This window comes from Panthera tigris, chromosome B4 (genome assembly GCF_018350195.1).
Source record: "Panthera tigris isolate Pti1 chromosome B4, P.tigris_Pti1_mat1.1, whole genome shotgun sequence".
Lineage (NCBI taxonomy): Eukaryota > Metazoa > Chordata > Mammalia > Carnivora > Felidae > Panthera > Panthera tigris.
The window spans coordinates 13,871,578-13,894,566 of NC_056666.1; the positions used below are offsets into that span (position 1 = coordinate 13,871,578).

The 22,989-nt window shown below is 44.8% G+C and overlaps 1 protein-coding gene across 3 annotated transcripts in view; it reads right to left on the reverse strand.

Moving 5' to 3' along the window:
* The window catches only part of NMT2 (N-myristoyltransferase 2), a 74,311-nt gene extending 59,172 nt beyond the window's left edge, over positions 1-15,139 (reverse strand). For 2 of the 3 annotated variants that reach the window (XM_042991133.1, XM_042991136.1), the window contains exon 1: positions 14,994-15,139. In XM_042991133.1, coding sequence (XP_042847067.1) covers positions 14,994-15,103 — 110 coding nt within the window. In that variant the 5' untranslated portion in view covers positions 15,104-15,139. The remainder of the gene's footprint in view (positions 1-14,993) is intronic. The other variant, XM_042991134.1, reaches the window with a different exon arrangement.
* Between the last annotated feature and the right edge of the window lie 7,850 nt (positions 15,140-22,989).

Here is a 22,989-nt window from a genome sequence, read left to right on the forward strand (position 1 = left end):
GACTACATCGGAGTTAAATATTTTGTGGCCAACCCATTATAAATAAAAATGTTAAACTACATAACGAGGCAAGATATTCATAAGGCACATGATAAAATACTACCAGTGGTCAGAATCCACAAAAAGCTCTTTTGGCCTTCCCATTTTCTCTCCAGCACAGCAGAGAGAAAACACAACATCCAGGCTAGGATTGCAGGCACTAGCTAGGGGTCTGACCACCTGGTTCTTAATTCTGGCTCCACTACTTTCTAGCTGTGTGACTTGGAATATATTACTTAACCTGTCTGTGCTTCAGTTTCCACAGCCGTAAAAGGATGGAGTTTTGAACAGACAGGAAGAATTGCAAGAAGAAAACGAATTAATACATGTACGAACTTAGTATGGTAGATGGCACATAGAAATCACTCAGTGTTAACTATCTTTATGATTGCCCTGCTTTACCTCTTCTCGTAACTTACCGGTAGCTAAAATTGTGCTATGTATTTATTATTCTTCCTCTAACTAGTGCATAGGATGCACAAAACAGCATTTCCCTTTGTATTTTTGGTGCCTAAAGGAGTGTCTGACATACAAAAGATCCTCAATAAATATTTGCTGTGTGAATGAGAAATCAATTTAAAAAATCAATAAGAAAGAGACAAAAGACTGACAGAAGAATGGGCTGTGAGTAAGCCCTTCACAAAAGAGGAATCTCTAACCACCAAAAAAGTCATAACAAGATGCTCCATCCACCTCCCTGGCAGGAAGGAACATGAAAACAAAACCGCCTCAGATTCTACTCTTCATCTGCTGATTTGTTTAACATTTGCAAGTCTAACAATGTCAGAAGGATGGGAGGTAAAGGAACGCCCGTATAACCACTGGTGAAACGTGAACGGACAAAGCCACTCTGGAGAACAATCTAGCGCTGGCTGCCATCCTCGCCCCCACCAGCCACGGCAGCAGCTCTGTGGGGCACTCACCGTGCCAGGTGCTGTGCTGACCACACACCTCACAGATGTCAACCTTGTGCACAGTCACAACTTGTAAGGCAAGTGCTATTATTCTGATCTTCTCGTCTTACAGAAGAGGAAACTGAAATCCAAAGAGATGAAGGAACCTGATGAAAGTTGCAAGAAGAAGGGCCAGGTCGCGAGTCCAGCCGGTCTGGGCTCCAGAGCCCACGCAATTACTACACCATAACGCCTCTCCTCCATGCATCTCCGCTGGCTGAACATCTTTTTAGATATACACTGGCAATATTTAGGTCTTCGTTTGTCAACTGCCTATTCGTGATCTTTGAACATTTTTTATCAGCCTCTTGGTTTTTCAATGAATTATAACAGATGTTTAGTGCTGTGTGTACGTTATGTTCAGGATGCCAAATCCCATGCCTAGATGGAAAGGCACTACAGGGGACAATGCATGAGGAGGTTTGGATGCAGGTTAGGAACGGTACAAGTAACCCACAGGTGCTTAGCAGTGCCCTGCAGACAGAGGAGAATTCGCATCCGCAGCTGTGGGAAGTCGGCCAAGGTAGAGTCAAATCCTTTGGGTGCGCTGGCCTCAAGCCTCTCCTCATGCTGGATCGGGACAGCCATCTCCAATGTTGATCATGTGGCCACCCAGTTCAATAATGGATTTGACCCACGGTTCAGATTCAAGAGTCAGTCTGTTCTGGTCAGCGGCTCATTCGTGCAGTTCCAAGAATGACTCCTTTACCCTTTTTCTTCCCGAGTGTAACACTCAGTCCAGAGCGAGGTGTCACCACCCTTCCAGCTGCCACCAAGTGGCTGTGTTATCGCCTGACCTGAAGATTTCAGCCACCTCATCAGTTAGGTGGCTTCGTGCCTTTTTCAGCACATTCCTTCTCCTCATGGGGCTGATGCAGGAAATATATGTCCGAGGCTCTCCAAAGCGGCGTTATCTCCAATCAAGCAGTAAATCACGGACCTGCCTTTGGAAGGCTCAGAGCTCAGAGATGCCCCCCCAAGTTTATGGCCAGTGAAGGTCAGAGATCATTATAAAGGTCAGCCAAGGGGGCTGCAGCTGGGTAGAGGTCACAGTGGGACCGGCCAACAATGTCAATGTTTACGCAGGTGTTAGGAGGAGGGCAGTGACTTCAGTAAGCCCTAGATTCAACCCAGGCCCAGTTGGGGTAGAAGCAGCTGGATGACTCCTTTGCTCGCTCCTGGTCTACCGTTTGCTAAACAATCCCCCTTTTTGAGATATCTGCTTGCTTCCAAATTTTTTAGTCTTTCAACTCTTACCATAATGTAAATGTGGGAAAATGTGTCCTCATTAGCGTTCTCTGGCCATAATCATTTCCTTATTATCAAACAATTCTGGTGCCTACTTCCTATAAAACCCAATTCTGGTAAGAGTTAATGTGAATTATAATAAAATTTTACCAATATGCATTAGCAAGAAACTAGTTTAGTGTGATTTATAGTTTGTGAAGTTAAGGCCTGTCTGCAGACAGTCCAAGATCAGAGTAAGGGAAGAAATATTTAAAATGTAAAATGAAATTTTTAAATATATCTTTAAGTTTATTGCATAAATTAAAAGACAAAGTACAAATTGTTCACCTATTCAACAAATTTCTTTTTGTTTTTAAAGTTTTTATTTATTTATTTTGGGTGGGGGAGCAGAGAAAAAGGGAGAGAGAATCTGCGTTGTCAGCACAGAGCCAGATGCAGGACTCGAACTCACAAACCATATAATGACCTGAGCTGAAATCAAGAGTCGGATGCTTAACCCACTGAGCCACCCAGGTGCCCCTCAACAAACAAATTTCTCAAATGCTTACCTCTTTGTCTCTTGGCCAAAACTGTTCCTAAAGATGAAATGATGAACATAAGTGGAAAAAAATTTTTAAAAGGCATGAGGTAGTCGGCAGAGTGTATCCCTCAAGATAGTCCAACTTAGTGAAAAGTTACCTATTTCCTATGACCTTCTCTCACTCATGCTCACGGTATTTTTCTGAAAGAATAACTGATATGGGGCGCCTGGGTGGCTCAGTCAGTTGAGCACCTGACTTCAGCTCAGGTCATGATCTCACGGTTCGTGAGTTCGAGCCCCCTGTAGGACTCTGTGCCGACAGCTCAGAGTCCGGAGCCTGCTTCTGATCTGTGACTCCCTCTCTCTGCCCCTCCCTGCCCTCTCCCTGCCTCACACCCTGCCTCTCTCTCTCTCATAAAAAAATTAAAAATAGAAAAATTAAAAAAAGAATAACTGATATACAGCAGCTCCTACTTACATGACTTTTCCCATTTCTGGGCCTTTCAGAGGCAGATATAGTTAACAAGCCATAAAGAAATCTTGTTCCTGGCTGAGAGTCATTGCCATATTGTATTAGCATTATTATGTTTAATATTAATGCATCAGTAAAGTTAATATATCAGTGTGCTTTTCAAATGATATTCCTATTTCTAAATTCCTTTACATATCAGTTTCTTTTTCTTTTTCAATTTTTTAATGTTTATTTATTCTTGAGAGAGAGACTGAGAGAGTGCAAGCAGGAGAGGGGCAGAAAGAGAGAGGGAGACAGAGAATCTGAAAGCAGGCTCCAAGCTCTGAGCTGTCAGCACAGAGCCTGACGCGGGGCTCGAACTTGCAAACTGCGAGATCATGACCTGAGCTGAAGTTGGATGCTTAACGGACTAGGCCACCCAGGCGCCCCACACAGTTTTGTTTTCTACCTCTTTTCTGTATCCTAATGCTGATCACGGACCTCATCAAATCTCTCATTACAGAAACATTCCATACGTACATGAAATCCTTGTAGTTACAGAGTGTGGCAAAATATTTTGCTCTCTTCCCCCAGAAAAATCCTGTGAAGAAGTGAGGGGCAAGATCTACATGGCTGTGGAGAGAAAACCCGTGTCTGAGGAGTGATGCAGCTGCCATAGCAATAGGTGAGGCCATCACCTGGAATCACAAAAGTGAACTTGGGAGTTCTCAAGCACAGAGGGCTATGCCATCCCCAATCCAGAAGGGAGCTAAAGGTCACAGTCCACTTTGGGCTGGTAGAGGAAAGAGACAAGGAAATTTTTTAAAAGCACAGAGGCACCCCAGAGCTCAGACAAATTAAATTGAGGCTTAGTGACAGAAGTTTCTTGATTTCTGGTTTAATACTAATTTCAATATGCCGCACGGCCTCTCTAATGCTTGTTAGCTAAAAAAGACACTAAAGTATTCATTAAGAAATATTTTGGAGGGGCGCCTGGGTGGCTCAGTCGGTTGAGTGACCGACTTCGGCTCAGGTCATGATCTCACGGTTTGTGAGTTCGAGCCCCACGTCAGGCTTGGTGCTGACAGCTCAGAGCCTGGAGCCTGCTTCTGATTCTGTGTCTCCCTCTCTCTCTGCCCCTCCCCGACTCAGGCGCTGTCTCTCTCTGCCTCAGAAATAAAAAAAAACATTAAAAAAAAATTTAAAAAAAAAAGAAATATTTTGGAGAAGTGATATACATACAAAGATATTAATTTCAGCACTGCTTACTGGCACAAAAAAAAAAAAAAAAACCAGAAACAACCTCATGATCTATTCACAGGGGACAGATTGATACAACATTCAACTTTTTAGCTTCCCTGTCTTTCTTTCTTTCTTTCTTTCTTTCTTTCTTTCTTTCTTTCTTTCTTTCTTTCTTAGAGAGAGTGAGCATGCGGGCGGGGGAGAGGAGCAGAGGAAGGGAGCAGAAAGGGGAGGGGAGAGAGAAAGAAAGTGAGAGGGAATCCTGAGAAGGCTCCATGCTCAGCAGGACCCTGGGATCATGACCCGAGCCGAATTCAAGAGTTGGACACACCGACTGAGCCACCCTGAGCCACCCAGGTGCCCCCAACATACAGCCTTTTTAAAAAAAAATTTTTTTTAACATTTATTTATTTTTGAGACAGAGAAAGACAGAGCATGAACGGGGGAGAGGCAGAGAGAGAGAGAGACACAGAATCGGAAGCAGGCTCCAGGCCCCGAGCCGTCAGCATAGAGCCTGACGCGGGGCTCGAATTCACGGACCGTGAGATCGTGACCTGAGCTGAACTCGGACGCTTCACCGACTGAGCCACCCAGGCGCCCCCATACAGCCTTTCAAAAAAAAGAGGTTGGTCAGGGTGCCTGCGTGGGTGGCTCTGTCAGTTGAGTGTCCGACTTCGGCTCAGGTCACGATCTCGCGGTCCGTGAGTTCGAGCCCCGCGTCGGGCTCTGTGCTGACAGCCCGGAGCCTGGAGCCCCTTTCAGATTCTGTGTCTCCCTCTCTCTCTGCCCCTCCCTGATCGCGCTCGCTCTCTCTCTGTCTCTCTTGAAAATAAATAAACTTAAAAAATATTGTTTCAAACAATTAAAAAAGAGCTTGGTCTATGTGCTCCGATATCCGTATTTCAGAGATACACCGTGACGTGGAAAACCGAGGTGCGGCAGCGGTCCGGCTCGCCACCATCTGCACAGGCACGTGTAAGCATGCACGCGTGCACACGCACACCCGTGTCCCTGTGTATGTGGGACCGGCATACGCCATCGCAAGGACAGGCCACCGGCCGGCAACAGCAGCTGCTCCTGAAGGGGGACACTCAGTGCTGGGAGAGCGAGACTCCCTTTCCACGGGACGCCCTTTTGTGCCTCTTGGATCTCGCAACCATACGCTCAACAACCTATTCAAAATATTCTTTAATTTAACAAATTAAGGTGGATACGGAGCCACAGCTAATACACCAACGCTGTATTTGTTAGCACACGGGTCGGGCTGTGTCGGGTAACGTCCCAAATCCCAGAGCATCCGGCACAGAAGCTCACTTCTCTCTCGGGAGTCTCCGTGTGCCCCACAAGGACGTTCTGTGACAAGAGGGGCCAGGCTCCCTCTACTTTGTCCTCTGCCAGCCCCAGGACGTCTGCTGGGTTCACCTGTGACTTCCCATCACACACACCGCGGCCGGCGGCAGGGAGGACGGAAACACTCCGGGCGGCAGGAAGGAGACAGAGCTGACTCGGGAGAAGGGGCCCCCTAGCAGCCGCGGACCGAGCCCAAGAGCAGACTGAGTGAACGATGATGAGTCTCCACCGAGTCGTAAGATGGAGCGGCCAGTCGTGTCACAGGACCCAGCGAGGGCTATGATGTTCCCGGGACACCCAATGACAGGAATTTCCAGGACAAGAAGAGTAGATTCACATTTTTTAAGATATATACCAAGGAACTGTCTTTTTGCCTAATGACACATTCTGACACTCTCTATTAAAAACGACGTGATGGGGCACCTGGGTGGCTCAGTCAGTTGAACGTCCGACCTCGGCTCAGGTCAAGATCTCACAGTTTGTGAGTTTGAGTCCCGCAACGGGCCCTGTGCTGACAGCTCAGAGCCTGGAGCCTGCTTCAGATTCTGTGTCTCCCCATCTCTCTGCCCCTCCTCTGCTCATGCTCTCTCTCTCTCTCTCTCTCTCTCTCTCTCAAAAATAAATAAACGTTAAAAAAAAATTTTAAAAACAACAACGATGTGCTTTTGCAAAATCAAGTTTTTTCCAAAGTTTATTTATTTTTGAGAGAGACAGAGAGAGAATATCCCAAGCAGGCTTTGCACTGTCAGCACAGAGCCCAATGCAGGGCTTGAACTCACAAACCGTGAGATCATGACCTGAGCCAAAACCAAGAGTCCAACTGAGCCACCCAGGCAACCTGTGAACTTCATTTGGAAAAAAAAAAAATCTCTTCTTTCATTGGTTTTTTTCTTCAGTTTCTACAAAATGTTAATCAACACCCAAAGGATAGTAAACAGCAAGTATCCCTCCCCCATGCCCCAAAAACACCAAATGAAGAAATTATGGGCAATTATCATATTAACTGAATCACCATCATTCTGGGAATGTACTACATGAACTTGAACATGAGTGAACACTGCCGTGGGAATAAAGGAGCCCATATTTCCCCAGTGTGTGTGTGTGTGTGTGTGTGTGTTTGACGCAGTAACAGAAACACAATGTGCTCACAAAAGAGAAACTGTACAATTAAAATCCCACCTCTGTTTGGGATGCCTGCTGGGTGATGTGTGCATTGGATCTTCTCCTGTGGCTTGAAGAGCTTCCTAACTTACAGCAACTCAAAACACCCACAAAAGCACTACCCTCTCAAGTGTCAAACCAGCCGGGCTGTGGGGCTGGGAACCAGTGTGAACCAGAGGGAACCAGCAGGCTCAAGTGGATTCCTCCAGCAGTGCTGTCCACGGGAGCTGCTCAACACCAGACTCCCGAACACGTTTTGCTTCTTCTGGTAAACTGACTATGGAGGCTTGACCCATCGCAGTGCTGGGAGGCAGAGGGCACCAGGGGAAGGATGCTGGCCTGCAGGAGGCCATGGGGGGGGCAGCTACAGAATTTGGTCCAGAAGGGAGAGGAGATAGCCATGAAACAGGAAGAGAAGAAAAAAGATCTCACTGCAAATTACACTGATGCTATAATTAAAATTAGTCCTTTAACGGGCCTGAAGAGAAATTCAAGAGGGCTCTCTGTAATCAAGCTGCAAAATTTTTTTAAACGAGGAAATGCATTCATTTATTTTTAAACTCACTGACATTTACTGTGCTCATTACACTTGAGAAAAGTGACTGAAGAGGTGCTCAGGTTGGTAATCTCTGACCTCCAGGGAGATAAGCGTGAAACACTATCAAACAAATCACTACTTTATTGATTTACGGTCCATGCAGTTTAGTGCACAGGCGAGAGTTTACAGTCACATGGCAAGAGGCCCAACACCTACATCTGAATCTGAAATGTGGCCTGCACAAGTTACATAAACTTGGAAAAGCCCCCTTCTCCTCATCTGTTGCTACGAAGGTTCAACAAGAAAAATGTATACACGAAGTAAGAACATACCAGAAGTTCAAAAAATTAGCAATTATTTTACACACCGGATCCTCTGCAGCACAGAACCCAACAGAGAATTCTACATCTCAAGTCCTTTCAATGAGAATTAGGAGAAAAAAAAAATCCTTCACATATTCCTAATGCACATAGGGGGAAACTTTTTAAATTAGAAATTAATTTGTCAAGGGGGATTAAGAACCACTGAATCCATTTGATAAATCTTTGTTAGGCCGCCAGTATGTTCAGTGCACCAGATACGGCAAAAATCAGAGCCTGCAAGCACGGCGTCCGTGCCCAGCCTACTGGTGAGCAGACAGGTGGACACACGTTCATGTTCTGCAGACATGTTTGGAGGTGTCAGCCTTGTTTATGATCTCCTTTTCTGAAAAGGACCACAGATCTCACTGCGGCAGGAAGGGCTGTAGGGCCTCTGGCAGGGATTATCACCTTCAGTGGAAACCTTAGCCAGACCTTGAACTTGGAGAAGGAGGCAAAGGTGGGAAGATGTAGAGAACACACTCGGGGAGAGAGGACCCCCAAGAACATGTGCGAAGCCCTGGCCCAGGGACGGGCACGGACAGGAAATCAATCCCTTTGGTGAACAGTGATGTCTGATGGCGAATACATTGTTTTCTGCCCTTACGCTATAATCAAACCTCTCCCCCTCATTATTCACAAAACCCTCAGTCAATGGTGTGCACAACAGCCTTACCTTAGTGGTTCTTGGGGGCAGGGGATGACAGACAACAAAGTGACCCAGGGTCAAAGGTCTGAGGAGAAAATGGAAAGGAGCCTAAAGCATTTGGAGCTAGTGATGGGCAGGCTGAGGACCGTGAAAGCCTCAGGCTCTAAGAAACCGCAATCATCCTGTCTGAGCTTGAGCCACTGTGTTCAGATATTAAAGAAAAGTGTGATTCTAGGATGTAAAAGGATGCAGAAACCCTCAGGTTATAGAAAGATAGGGGAAAAATCCTAGAAACTTCTAGACTAAAAACAATTCAAAACAAAGAAAGAGTAAGGTTTCCTATACAAGAAAGGGAAGCAGATTGGCAGAGAAATAACATCTGTGCCACTAAATGCCAGATGATAATAAAGCGTTTGTGGAGTTTGGAGAAAAATGATTATTACAGAATTACACGCATGCCCAGACTGTGGTTTATGCATGAGGACAAAAGAAAGACATCTCCAGACATACAAGAATTCAGAAAATATATCATCTGCATATTCTAATAAAAAAAAAAAAAATGAGGGGCACCTGCATGGCCCAGTTGGTTGAGCGTCCAACTTCGGCTCAGGTCATATTCTTCACAGTTCATGAGTTCAAGCCTCGCACGGGGCTCTCAGAGAGCCTGCTTTGGATCTTCTGTCTCCTTCTCTCTGCCCCTTCCCCACTCACTCTGTCTCTCTCAAAATAAATAAATAAACTTAAAAAAATGAAAAAGTACTCAAAAAAAGAAGGTATGGTTTACAAGGAATAGTGATAAGCAACAAAAAAGGAAAGTCTAAGAAGTTTTTGACAATATGGATGGGAGTATAATGTAATAGTTAAAAAAGTTTTAATGGAATATAAGGGCAAAAGTAAAAAAGCTACATGGAATTAAAATTCCAGACTATTCCAACAAAACCTAGAACATGTAAAGGAAAGAAAAGTCAAATATCCTACGCGTTTTGTCTTGGTAGAATATTTTAGATAATGGTTAATTTTTGACATTGATAGAGAAATACCGATAAAAACATACTTGTTCAAAACTTAAAGATCATTCTCAGAGTTTCGAAGAAAAGTAGGGTATAGAGCTAGAAGGAAGAAATGTCGAATATCCAGGAAAGACAACAGAAGAATAAAGAAATATTCTGAGTACCAGAGAAGCTTCAAGAAGTCAAAAGTAGGATATGATCTGAGTTGTCCACAGAAAGGGCCATTTGAATTTAAATTAATTAAAATTAAATAAAATTTAAAATTCAGTTCCTTAGTCACACTAACCACCTTCCAGGTGGCTAGTGACAGCTATTGGACATTCCCATCACTGCAGAAAGTTCTAGCAGACAACACTAATAGTCAGTGAAAAACACAAGGTAACAAATGAGTCCATGTAAAGTTTGATCTCATTTATGTTAAATATGCACTTTTTAATATACATTACAATGTTAGTGGATTAAACTGTCAATAGTGGTTTCTCTAGTAAATAAGATGACCAGGCACCTTCAACTCTTTATACACTTTATTGTTTGAATTTTTTTTAAGTAGGCTTCAAACCCACTGCAGAGCCCAAAGTGGGACTTGAACTCATGACCCTGAGATCAAGACCTGAGCTGAGATCAAGAGTTGGACACTTAACTAACTGAGCCACCCAGGCACCCCTGCTTGAATTTTTAATACTGCATATTTTACTCTTAAAATGAATAAAAGTCAGAAACTTATTTTCAAATACAAAAACAACAACAAAAAAAAATCAACCAACTTTTTCTTGAACTTGGTACAGAATTTGGTTCCACTCCCTGAGTTAACTAAGCAACTGACTTTAACTCCTATATATTTAGTGTGGACACTTGTGTTAACAAACAACTTCAGCATGATGAAGAGTGTGTCCCATACCTTGATATTTTCCAGAGTTTAGGTAAACTTCTGGAAAAAGTTTGTTCTGAGCCCAAAGTGATATCACATTTCAGATGCAAGTCAGAGCAGACATTTGATGATTTCAGACTGTTACTGGAATTGAGGGAGTTGTTGGGCATAAGCTGTTAACACACCTTTCCATTTAGATCTACACAGTTGATAACAGATCAGATTTCAGAAAGGGCAGCTTTGAATTATCCTATGAAGTTCCCACAGCCGGTCTCAATGATACACAGATAAAGTCAGAAAGAACAATATACTGTGCAGAGAATAACTTCAATGTCCCCCCTATATGGGGTGTGGGAGAAGAGAGGTTACGTTCTTTGTTCTTTGTTCAATCCAAAGATTTAATCTTTACCAAATACCAGACCTTCATTTTTCTAAGGAGAAAAAAAAAAAAAAAGTCTTAAAAATGTCTCAGAATAACCCTCAAATACTACAGCTATTTCATATCTACCTCAGGGAATAATTTGGCCATTCATCTGCCAACAACGGCATATTCATAAATGTTTATGTTACTCCCTAGGTAAATATTCCTGGTAGCTGCCTCCTATTCCACCACACTGAATATTGAGGAAAACGCTCTTGGTGGGAAGGAGATAAAAGCCATCAATTTGTCTAAGAAAATGTTTTTCTCTTTCCTTTTTTTTTTTTTTTTTTGCATTGTGAAAATCTGTGTTGGTAAAGCCAGAAAAGGGATTTGGTTTTGTTGCCGACCTGAATGCTAATTTTATTTGGGGCCAATTGTGTGACAATGCCTCCAACACTGGCCAATAACTATGCTTCATGTGAGGTGTGGCAGGCCGAGTAAGAGATAATTACCACCACCCAGTGTACTTTACAAATGGGGAAAAGATGCATAAAATGGGGCAAGGACCAGCGGTGCCTGGTGGCTCAATTGGTTAAGCGTCCAACTTTCAGTTCAGGTCATGATCTCATGGCAGTTTGCGGACAGCCCCACTGTCCGTGCTGACAGTGCAGAGCCTGCTTAGGATTCTCTCTCTCCCTCTCTACCCTTCCTGTGTGCACCCTCTCTCTTTCAAAATAAATAAACTAAAAAAAAAAAAAAAAAAAAAAAAAAGGGCAAGAATGAGAAAATAGTGAAATTTGCCCTGTCCTCAAAGTTTCCCCAAATCCCTTCCGAAGAAAGTAACAGAAACCACCTATGCATCAAACGGAGAGAAGTATTAAAGGTCCATGAGTATTTACCTAACCTCAAACCCACCTGGGAAAGCTGCACGGGAAGTCACCCTAAAGGGAACCTCTTTAGTAGCACAGTCAACCCCAGTAGAACAGAAACCTTCAGTCATCTGAACCCTTTCTAATTATTCACATAGAAAGCTGGACTGAAGTAAAATTTCATCTACTTAGAAAGTCTTTGCTAAGAAAATTACAGTACAAACACAATTACTTTAGAACTTCCAATTTGCTTGACAGTTTTCAAGTTCCCTCCATGCTCTTTACAAGGTTACTTCCCCTAATTGTGAGGCATATGTTACAAGGGAGTTATTTAAACAATCTAGGTAATCCTTTATTGGTCTTTTCACAGAGCATAAAACATTTCATTCATGGGCTTGAAATATTATCCACAAAAATGCAATGATCTTTTAAGTCCATAAAGAAAATTCCATGAAAATGAAAGAAGAAAAGCATACATAGTAATGTTGACATTTTGGTGCAAAAGAATCTAATTTGGTATTTTCCTTTTATCTAAGGCTCTAGTTGCAACTAATATGTCTAAAACAAGCAGTAAATACATGACAGCTGACCCCTGAACATCGGGGGTGTTAGGGTTCTGAATGCCTACGCTGTCAGAAATCTTTGTATAAATTTGACTCCCCCAAAACTTAACTACTAACGACACAGTGGTGACCAGAAGCCTCACTGATAACATGAGCAGTCAATGAACACCTATTTTGTATATAGATTATATACGGTATTCTCGCAATTAAGCCAGCTGGAAAAAGACAATGTTATTATGAACATCATAAGGAAGAGACAAAATATTTGCATAGTGTGCTGTATTTATGGAAAAACATCCGTGTATAACCGGACCTGTGCGTTTCAAACCAGTGTTGTTCAAGCGTCAACTGCATACTCAATAGTGGGAGGAAATTAATTCCTTCTGGCCACCAGGATAGTATTTAGTAAATCACTGCTTTGTGTACTGACCCATACCTCGCGGCCTCAAAGCGATAATTCATCATTCTTAAGTAATCTCTACACCCAACGTGGGGCTCGAACTCAAGACCCCAAAATCAAGAGTGGCAGGCTCTACTGACTGAGCCAGCCAGGCGCCGCTTCAACAATTCATCATTAAAAAGTAGAGTGTTTACCTACGCATTCCTCCAAAGGCTCCTTATTTGTAATTTAATTTAAACTGGTAGAGAAGGAAGAGGTCAAGCAGAGAAAACCTCTTTTCAAATGTTAACATTTACAAACTGGAGCGATGTAAGAAAAAAATCCAGGTTTCACTGAGCCATACCATCAGGACACAAGTCAAATAAAACACGAATACCCCCAAATCTGGCACACACCATCGAAATTCAAACCCCCCAAAAAAGCAGTCCAACAAGCCCGGCAACATGAATTTTTACTGCTGTCCTCACATTTAACAGACTACCAAAAAAAATCCTTTTATATCAATCTCTTACCACTAGAAGCTGTTGTATTACCCGTTCTTGGTTAAAACACTTGTCTACTGGGCATCTCTACATTTCGAGTAACTGTGCTAATATATATGCTATGTGGATGTACAAGGCTGAAAACCTCTGAAGGGGACAGAGAGATGCCTCTGGGTGCTGATCCGGGAAATTCACACAGCCAAGGGAGCCCCGGCTTCCCAGATCAGTGGACACACAGATAAATAATTCTCTGTAGCATGGACGTTCTGGACTGTGTAGGCAAGGAGGTACAGATGAAACCTTCCAAAGACTTAATAACAGAAATTACAGCGGAGAAGAGAAAAGTCCAGGGTCTCCTCAGAAAGATAATGGACAGGTGAAGTTATTGGGGTAACCCGTCCCATGTGCACCTGGGCCCATTCTAGCACTAACGCTATTGTCTCAAAAGCGAATTTATATTTAGCTAGCTATCACAGGCACATTTCTATCACTGCATAAACAGAACTCAGGCTCAGATTTCTGTAAGAATTTCCTTTCCTCTTAAAAAAAGAAATTCTAGACTTGAATTGTAACATTCGGTACTTGGAGGCGCCACCCAAGAATTCATTACAAAAAAAAAAAAGCGACTTGCAAATGGGAGAAAGATTTAGTCAGCTTTTCTTTTTCTTGATCTCTTTTAATATTTTCTAACACATTAAAAGCTCAGTAAAAGTTCTTTTCTTAAACAAATCTCCAAGCAGACGTTAAACAGAATGCAAATGCTTTACACTTTAAATCGTCAATCACTGAAAGAATCCTCTCCATGAACTGAATAAATAAGCCATCTGTGTCTAAGGCCTCCCTATCATGTTTTCAAGCTGACCCACTTCTTCAGTCACCACGGTTTGCAAAATCTCACATCCAAGGGGCGGCAGGAAGTGCTCGGTACCAGCGCAGTGTGAAGCCGACGGGGTAAAAGGGTAATGCAAACACCACCTTTCAGGACACCAGTCTTATTTAAAATGACCGCCTCCCCCCTCCCAGACTCTAAAAACAGAACTTCAATACCCTTAACCGGAAGCAATCTTTTCTCCAAAGCGAGAGCAAATCTAGTCTGCGGGGGAGAAAGGGGAGCCGGCCAGTGAAAAGGAATCAGAGGAAACCTGATCGGGTGCTAAAATCCTCGGTGCCTCTGGCTTCGGAGATCAAACACCCGCTCTGCAAGCAGGATCTGTTCAGACCAGCGGGAGCTGGCCCCCAAGCCTGAACCCAAATCAGCGGACCGGACCTGCTTTACGGAGCTCTGCAGGCACGCCGGGCAGTGGCAAACCCGCGCGTCCGCGGGGGCTCTCCGCGCGGGGCGGGAGGGGGCAGCGGCCGCGAAGCACAACTTTCCGCAGTTCCGCGCCTCCAGCGAGCAACCGACCCGGCGCAAATGTCAAACCACTGCCCCCACCATCAGCTCCTCTTTTTTTTTTTTTTCTGGAGGTGGCGGCGGCTGGGGGAGGGGTGGGAAGGTCTAGAAGGACTTAAGGAGAGGATGACAAGGAACGGAAAGGGACGACTTCCCACAAACGGGGCCGCCACAAAGGGACGGGGACCGCGCCTCCCCTAGGTCCCGCCGAGTCGCACACCGGCCAGGACCGCACGTCGCACCCGCGGGCCGGGGCCGGGCTCAGGAGGCGGCGGGGACGAGCAGGGGCCGGCCGGCCCCGCGGCAGGTGACAGCGGCGTCGCCGGTCCCCGCACGGGGGGCCCGCGCCTCCCCGCCCACCCCGGGCCTCGCCTCCGCCGCGCCGCCCGCGAGCCCCCGGGAGCCGGACCTCAGCGGGCCTGGGGACCTCCCGCCCCCTCAGAGCGGCCCCGGCCCCGCCCGCGCCCCCGGACCCGGCGTCCGAGCGCAGCCCGCGCCGCGCGCTGTCCCCGCGCCCCGTGCCGCCCGCGCGCCTACCCTTTGGCGTGCTCCGTCTCCTCCTCATTGTCCCCGTCTATCCCGCACGTGTCCTGGTCGTCCAGCTCCAGGCTCTGCTGGCTGGCCGCAGACTCGCTGTCCTCCGCCATCGCGGCGGCGCGGGCTGGGGAGGCGGCGCTCGGGGCCGCGGGCGTGGGGGGCCGGCGCGGCGGCGTCGCCAGCAGCTCCCCCTAGTGCCGCCCGCCGTCTCCTCGGAGCCAGGAGCCGGGGCGCCGCGCCCACCGGCCCCGCCCGGCCTGGGCCCGCCCACCGCGGCGGGGGCGGGGAGGGGTGGGCACGCCTCGCGGCGCCTGGGGCGGGGGGAGGGGCCGAGGCGGAGGCGGGCGGCGCGGGGTGGTCGCGAGCCCCGGGGAGGGCGCGGGCGCCGAGCCCCTGGAACCCGAGCCCGCCCTCCCCTCATCTCTGCCGCAACACGCAGACTCCCAAATCCGTGGGTCTTCGTTTCGGAACGCGGTCCCCGCGATTTGACACCTCTACAGGTTAGGAAGCGCGTTTAACCATTGCAGGGATCTTCAACCCAAGAATAGGCGTGCCGAGGCTCCTGATTTCTAGAAGCCTCCCCCACGCATACATACACGCAGACATACAATTCCATTTCTTGTAACTGTCTTTCCAATACACGGTAAAATCAAAGTCAAAACAGAGTGCTTCCCACCTCCCCACCTCCCCATTCCAGCAGACTGGCAGGCCTAAAACTCTTAACAGAGAAAAATTCTGAGCTGCCCCTGTTTTCGGTGGACATCACAGGCAGTCCGCTCAGAGCGCAACAACCATCTTGGGGGAATTGGGGTAATCCTGTCCGTGGCGCTGGGGGACTGGACAGTGTCACGTAGGCCACTTTGGCTCCGCCAAGGAGAAGTCATAACCGGGCTCTTATTTGCTGTACGCAGTCTGTACACAGCAGCTCTTCCTTTGCTTTCCCGTAACGGTTGGTGTTCAAAAGTCCTCCCAGACCGCAGGAAGGTTTGACGGTCAGTGGATAGTTATCAGAAACTGATCAACGAGCAAAATAGAACTTTAAAAAGCCACTTGAAATTTTCGGTGTGCGTCAGTTTTCTTGCAGAAGGTATTGGGGGCATTTTGTGCCTCCCCACCCCATTCCGCCCCCCAAGGGAGACTATGCCCTTAAAATGCACTGAGGTGGAGCATATAAAGACAAAAATTGCACAGCGATTTCAAAGCCCATCAGCCTTTTGTGACTGATGGTGTTGAGCCTGCTAAGGTTCTGTAAGAAGTGTAAAAAGGGGCCAAAACATGAAGGAAATCTAATACTATCTTTCACAATTGCAACTATTTCTGAGGCAGAAAGTCACTTGTGGCCTCTGGCTTCAAACTTTGGAATAAAGGCAAATGTAGATCACAGAGCTTCCTGCGGCTTTTGCCTGTGAACATGAACAGTGGGATAACTGTAACCTAGTTGGGTGACCAGCAGGATCATGACCAGGAGCAAGTGTATCTGACCCGTCACTAACCTATCGGGAAGGTTCTTGAAGAGATTGTAAAAATACAAAGCAAAGGAAACTCAGCAAACATATTTATTTGGATTTGCAAGAAGCTTTGACTAAAAACCTCTCAGGAAAAAAAAAAAAAAAAGAATAAGAAAATAATCCTGGAGAAATAAAATGAGGGCATCAAAAATCAGTTAAACGCTGGAAAACAATGACAAACAGGGAACATCTGTTCCCCAGAATGGAAAGGAGTTGGCCCAGACGTCTGTTCAGTACAGGATTGAGGTATTATATAATACAAATGTTTGCCATTGTAAATCACTTGAAGGAGGGCAAAGTTTGCAGATGACCCGGGAGATTCCTAAATCCTATTGTCATGTACAGAAACTATTTCTAAAAATGTTTGCTGCTTTCCCTGACTTAATCCCAGAGTTTGGGGAATTGGAGCCAAGGGGCATCTTCCAGAATCTCAGGTCCAAGAGTGACGTGGGGCAAGAGAGGACCATAGAGTAGCTACTAGTGTTAGAGGCCCTGGAGAATTTCCTGTCCTGCTAACTCATCTCCTGTTATAGATACAAGACCATAGCTGTATAATTGGTCTTATTTTATTTAAACGATTGTAACTTTTTGGTTTTTAAAAATTTGGGGTCGGGCCGCCTGGGTGGCTCAGTCGGTTAAGCGTCCGACTTCAGCCCGGGTCACGATCTCGCGGTCCGTGAGTTCGAGCCCCGCGTCGGGCTCTGGGCTGATGGCTCAGAGCCTGGAGCCTGCTTCCGATTCTGTGTCTCCCTCTCTCTCTGCCCCTCCCCCGTTCATGCTCTGTCTCTCTCTGTCTCAGAAAAAATAAATAAATAAATAAATAAATAAATAAACGTTAAAAAAATTGGGGTCAAATACACATAATAAAAAATATACCATCTTAGCCATTTCTTTTTTTTTTTTAATGTTTTATTATTATTTATTTTCGAGACAGAGAGAGACACAGCATGAACGGGGGAGGGGCAGAGACAGGGAGACACAGAATCGGAAGCAAGCTCCAGGCTCTGAGCCATCAGCCCAGAGCCCGACGCGGGGCTCGAACTCGCGGACGGCGAGATCGTGACCTGAGCTGAAGTCGGATGTTTAACCGACTGAGCCACCCAGGTGCCCTAGCCATTTCTAAGTGTGTAGTTTGGTAGTATTATGTATAATCATGTTGTGCGCCCAATCCCTGGAGCTCTTTCATCCTGAGAAACTGAAGCTGTGCCACTAAACAACTCCCCATTTCCTCTCTGACAGCCAGTATTCTGCCCTCTGTCCCTATGAATGTCGCTACTCTAGCTACCTCCCATACACGGAATCATGGGGGATTTGTCTGCTGGGGGTGGCTTCACTTAACATAATATCCTCAGGGTTCATCTGTGTTGGAGCCTGGGTCAGAATTTCCTTCTTTCTAAAGCTGAATAATACCCATTGTATGGATATAAACATTTGTTTCTCCAGGTCTCCTTCCATAGACATTTGGGGTCTTTCTGCTACTTGCTCTTGTGACTAATGCTGCGATAAAAGCGGATGAGAAACCGCATTTTGAATCCCTGCTTTCAGGTTTTTTTGGCTATATATCCAAAAGGGGAATGACTGAATCATCTGGTAATTCCATTTTTCATGTGTTTTGAGGAACTGACACAGTGTATTCCATAGCGGCTGCAACCATTTTATGTTCCTACCAACAGTGAACACGGGTTGTAATTCCCTACATCCTCACCAACACTTGTTACTTTCTAATTTTTGTAATGCTAGTAATCCTATGGGTGTGAGGTGATATAACCAGAGATTTATATAGAACCCTTGTTTTTGCTTGTAAAGTGCATTTTTTTAGACCAAAACAATAATAAAAAAAAATTGTAAAACCACATCTACTACAAGGATAAAATGAACATAGTTACTGTGGTCCGTTAAATAATACGAGATAACTAACTTAGAGATGCCTTAATTACAATGAAAAAATTCTTACATAAGTCAGTCTATCATTAGAAGGAGATTACACATTAGCTGTAAAGTAATACTGCATAATACTTAACCTCAAGATATATTTGAATATTGTCTCTTTTTTTCATCTCTGGATACTATAATGTAGTATACTATAGGATACTGTAGGATACTATAATAAGATTATGGAAAGAGGCAATTAAGAGAATTTGACAACAGGACTAAAGGAAAAGCCCAAGAAGTTCATGTTATTTGCGCTCGAAATCTAAAGGTTCATTTTGGAAGGGTAGTAAGTGGAGGACCCAACCTACCCCATTTTTTCAGAGGAGAGGAAACTATTGATATAGCTGAAAAGAGATTTAATGAATCAGAAGATAGACCTGAGAAATAACCCAGAATGCAGTTCAGAGAAATACAAAGATGGAAAATTTAAAGTTAAGAAACGTACTTGATAGAACAAAAAGATTTAGCATTCATTTCACAAAAGTTCCAGAAGGAAAGAATGAGTTCCAGAGGGAGAAGACAGTGGAGAAAAAAGGAGTTCCAGAAGCAAAGAATGTGGGAAGATAGTACACTAAAACCTTGGATTGTGAGTAACTTGTTCGGCAAGTGTTCCACAAGATGAGCAAACATTTCTAACAAACTTTAACTTAAAAAAAATTTTTTTAATGTTTATTTATTTTTGACAGAGAGAGAGACAGAGCATGAGTGGGCGAGAGAGAGAGAAGGAGACACAGAATCTGAACCACGCTCCAGGCTCTGAGCTGTCAGCACAGAGCCCGACACAGGGCTCGAACTCACGGACCCTGAGATCATGACCTGAGCCGAAGTCGACTGCTCAACCAACTGAGCCACCCAGGTGCCCCTAAAAACTTTTAACTTGATAAACGAACGATGTCTTGCAATATGAGTAGTATGTGATGCCAAACATCACATGATCACAACTGAGCCAATGGTTTTTCTGTCTCTCTCTATGGGATTGTGGATGATCATCTCCGATGCTCCGAGGCTCTGTCTCAGGCCACGGTGTTTAGCAGAAATCAGTGATTTTTCAGAGTGTTGGAAGGTGCCCAGAACTGGCACTAGTGTATTTTTTGTCACTTTAAAGTGGACAGTCCTTTGCTTCTCCATACAAGAGTAAACTTAGGAATCCTTGGCTTCATTCTAGGTCATTGAATAGCTTCCTTGTTAAAGTTGCACAAAAAGAAAAAGATTCCATCGAGCCAATAGATAGCAGTGATTCTGTTAGTGATTGTGACATAACCTTCTCTCGTCTCCCTCATACCAGCCACAAAGGTTTTCAAGGGTAAGTGCAGGTTAATTTGTTTATTTTTCTCTATATTTTGTATTTTCTTTATTATTTTGTATTAAATTACAGTATTATGATTTTTATATGGATGTTTTTGGGTTGTGGAACTAATCATCTGAGTTTCCATTATTTCTTATGGGGAAATTCGTTTTGATATACAAGTGCTTTGGATCACAAGCATGTTTCTGGAACGAATTATGCTCACAAACCAAGGTTCTACTGTATTTGAGGAAGTAATGGAAGTGTATTTTCCATTGATTAAAAAAAAAAAACCATGAACCTTTGGATTTATGTATTATCAAGTTACCAGCAATATTTTTTTCTTTTTTTTTAATTTTTTTTATTTATTGGGTGGGGGGCGGCCGGCAGATAGAGAAGGAGAGAGAGAATCCCAAGCAGACTTCGGATGTTAGCTCAGGTCCTGATGTGGGGCTCAATCCCACAAACTGTGAGATCATGACCTGAGCTGAAATCAAGAGTCAGACACTTAACTGACTGAGCCCCCCAGGCGCCCTGGAAATGAACCCAATTCTTAACCTCTCCCTGTATTTATACCCTTTGCAGTATGACTTTGGCTCTCTTTCCAGGAAAAGCCCTTGAATTTGGGCTGGCTTTTTGACCTGCTTCGGCCATTTGAATGTGATGGAAATGATGGTGTGCCAGATCCAAGATTAGGCTCAAGAGGCCTTGTGTGATTCCTCTCTCTCTCTCAATCTTTCTCCCAAAATCCTGCCGCTGCAACAAAGACAAGCCTAGATAGCCTCCCAGAAGGATAAGAGACTCCATGGATAGGGATCTTCCAGATAAGACCATCCCAGCGTGAACCAACCATTAGCTCACCTGCCCTCTGTAGATACACTCATGATCTCAGCAAAGATCAGCTGAGCTCAGCCTAGATGAGCAGAATCGCCCTGCAGACCTGCAGATTTGTGAGAAATGAGTGGTGTTTTCTCAAGACACTAAATTTTGTGGTGTTTTGTTATGTGACAATTGGTAACTGACACAGAAATTGGGATGTACGGGATGCCTGGGTGGCTCAGTCAGGTAAGCGTCCAACTCTTGACTTCAGCTCAAGTCGTGGGACCAAGCCCCTCATCAAGCTCTGCGCTGGGTGTGGAGCCTGCTTAAGATTCTCTCTCTCCTTCTGCCCCTCCCCCCCACCTCTCTCTCTCTCTCTCTCTCTCTCTCTCTGAAAAAAAAGAAAAAATTGTAAACATAGGATGTTACCACACTAAATGTGTGCTATTGGCTTTACAATTAAGAAGGAAGCAAAGATTGGAAAAGTGGTAAGGAAACCATAAAAGGCTAAAAACAATACGGTGTCCCATGTTGTGTATTTTCAAAACATTTGGGTAAAATTCTTGTGTTTAGTAACTTACAAGATAGAAAATATGTCTAATATACGTTAGACTCAAGAAAGATCATTTCGAGGCCGAATATTCAAAGTGTCAGTTGGTTACTCTTAACTGCATGTGACAGGGTTCAGCAAGAAAGAGATGAGCTAAGGAAAGAAGCCGCCAGTTTGCAAGCAGCACTGGAAGGAATCTAGAAGGACCAGAACTTGCAGTCTTAAAGACAGACTCAGTCCTGCTTTCCAGCTGTGATTGCTGTCTGTATAACAGGGGATGTTTGGAAAATGCTGCCAGATCCCTAGTTCGCGCTTTCCAGTCGATGCCCCCGAAGCCCTGCCCATGACTTTTGCATCGTACTGCCTATTCCTGAGAGCTGCTCTCTTCAGGCTCCTGTTTCACTTCTTTTTTTTTTTTTTTTAAAGTGACTCCCTTTCTAATTGTTAAGTAACCTATGACTACATGCATTTGAGAAGCACTTTTGATGAGCACTCTGTAATTTTCACCTCTGACTGCTCAGCGTTCTGCTGAAAAGTTTTCATACGTGCTCAAACCAGTAGGGTGGGACCACAGTGAACCCTGCAGACCAGCTGCATTATGCAACTTCACGCCTTGCCTCCCGGAGGACAAGGTGGGACTTGAGGGCGATGGGAATGAAGGTGCCAGGGGATGCAGAGATGATGCCATACCATGAACTACAGGGTGCCCTTACCTCTGTGAACAAGAACGTCTTTGAAACCACACTGCTTGCCCAATCCCTTGAATATATCCAAGCTTTTGTCCACCAGGGCAGCACCAGACAGTGTATTGCCAAAGTTCCTATTTCTTTTATCAATAAAAATGATACATTTTTGTGTTCATATTTAGCAATCATATGTCAATATAAACAATGCCTGTCTCAAGAAACATAACGTAGTGAATGAGAGCATGAGTCTGCAGTTGATTCTGGCCCGCAGTTGCCACCCTCTAACACGCTGACTCTGGACTTGGTGATTATCACACTTTAGTATTGTCCTGTGTTTGCATTTCTCCAGGACACTGAGCTCCTTCAGAATGAGATCCGTTGTCGGTCATCTTCTCAGTGTCTTAGAGGGGGCCTGGCATATAGCAGGCACATAATGACATTTTGTTGAGTCAAATTTACTTTTAGCCTCCTTCCATCACTGTGGTCTTCCCCAGGAATCACAGGCACAATTTTCTGAGAGCTATGTGCAAGGACTGGTGAGCAGAATTTCCAAGGCTGGAGCACGGGCTCCGTGGCTCAGCACACACAGTTTTATTTCCCCTTGGTAAGAGCGAAATGCAATAGTATGTGTCAAGAACTGCGAGCGGTCTGAGATGTTACCTGGCTCACAAGCTAACAAGTGGGCTTGTTACGGTGTTATTGCTGCCAGAAGACACGAGCTTCCTAGTTCAGAGACAAAGGACTTTGTCTCACGGCACAGTAAGATGCAGGAGTCGAGTATATTTATGTCAGTTCTTCTTGTCCCCAAGTCCCACAGGGGCGATGCAAGTGAATGGCTGCACTCTCAGAAGTATACTTCTCAGGAGAAGAAGCTTGACCTTAGGGAAACAATTGTGTTTTTTTTTTTCTTGTTATTATTTAACAAAATATTTTATTATTTTTTTTATTAAAAGATTGTAGGGCACCTGGGTGGCTCAGCATTAAGCATCTGACTTTAGCTCAGGTCATGATCTCACGGTTCTTGAGTTCGAGTCCCACATCAGACGAGCCCAAGCCCTGCATCGGGTGAGCCCCGCTTCTCTCTCTCTCCCTCTCTCTCTCTCTGCCATCATTCACTTGCACCCTACTCTCTCTCTCTCTCTCTCTCTCTCTCAAAAAATAAAAAATAAAATAAAAAATTGTAATCATGGTAAAATGTATGTAACATAAAATTTGC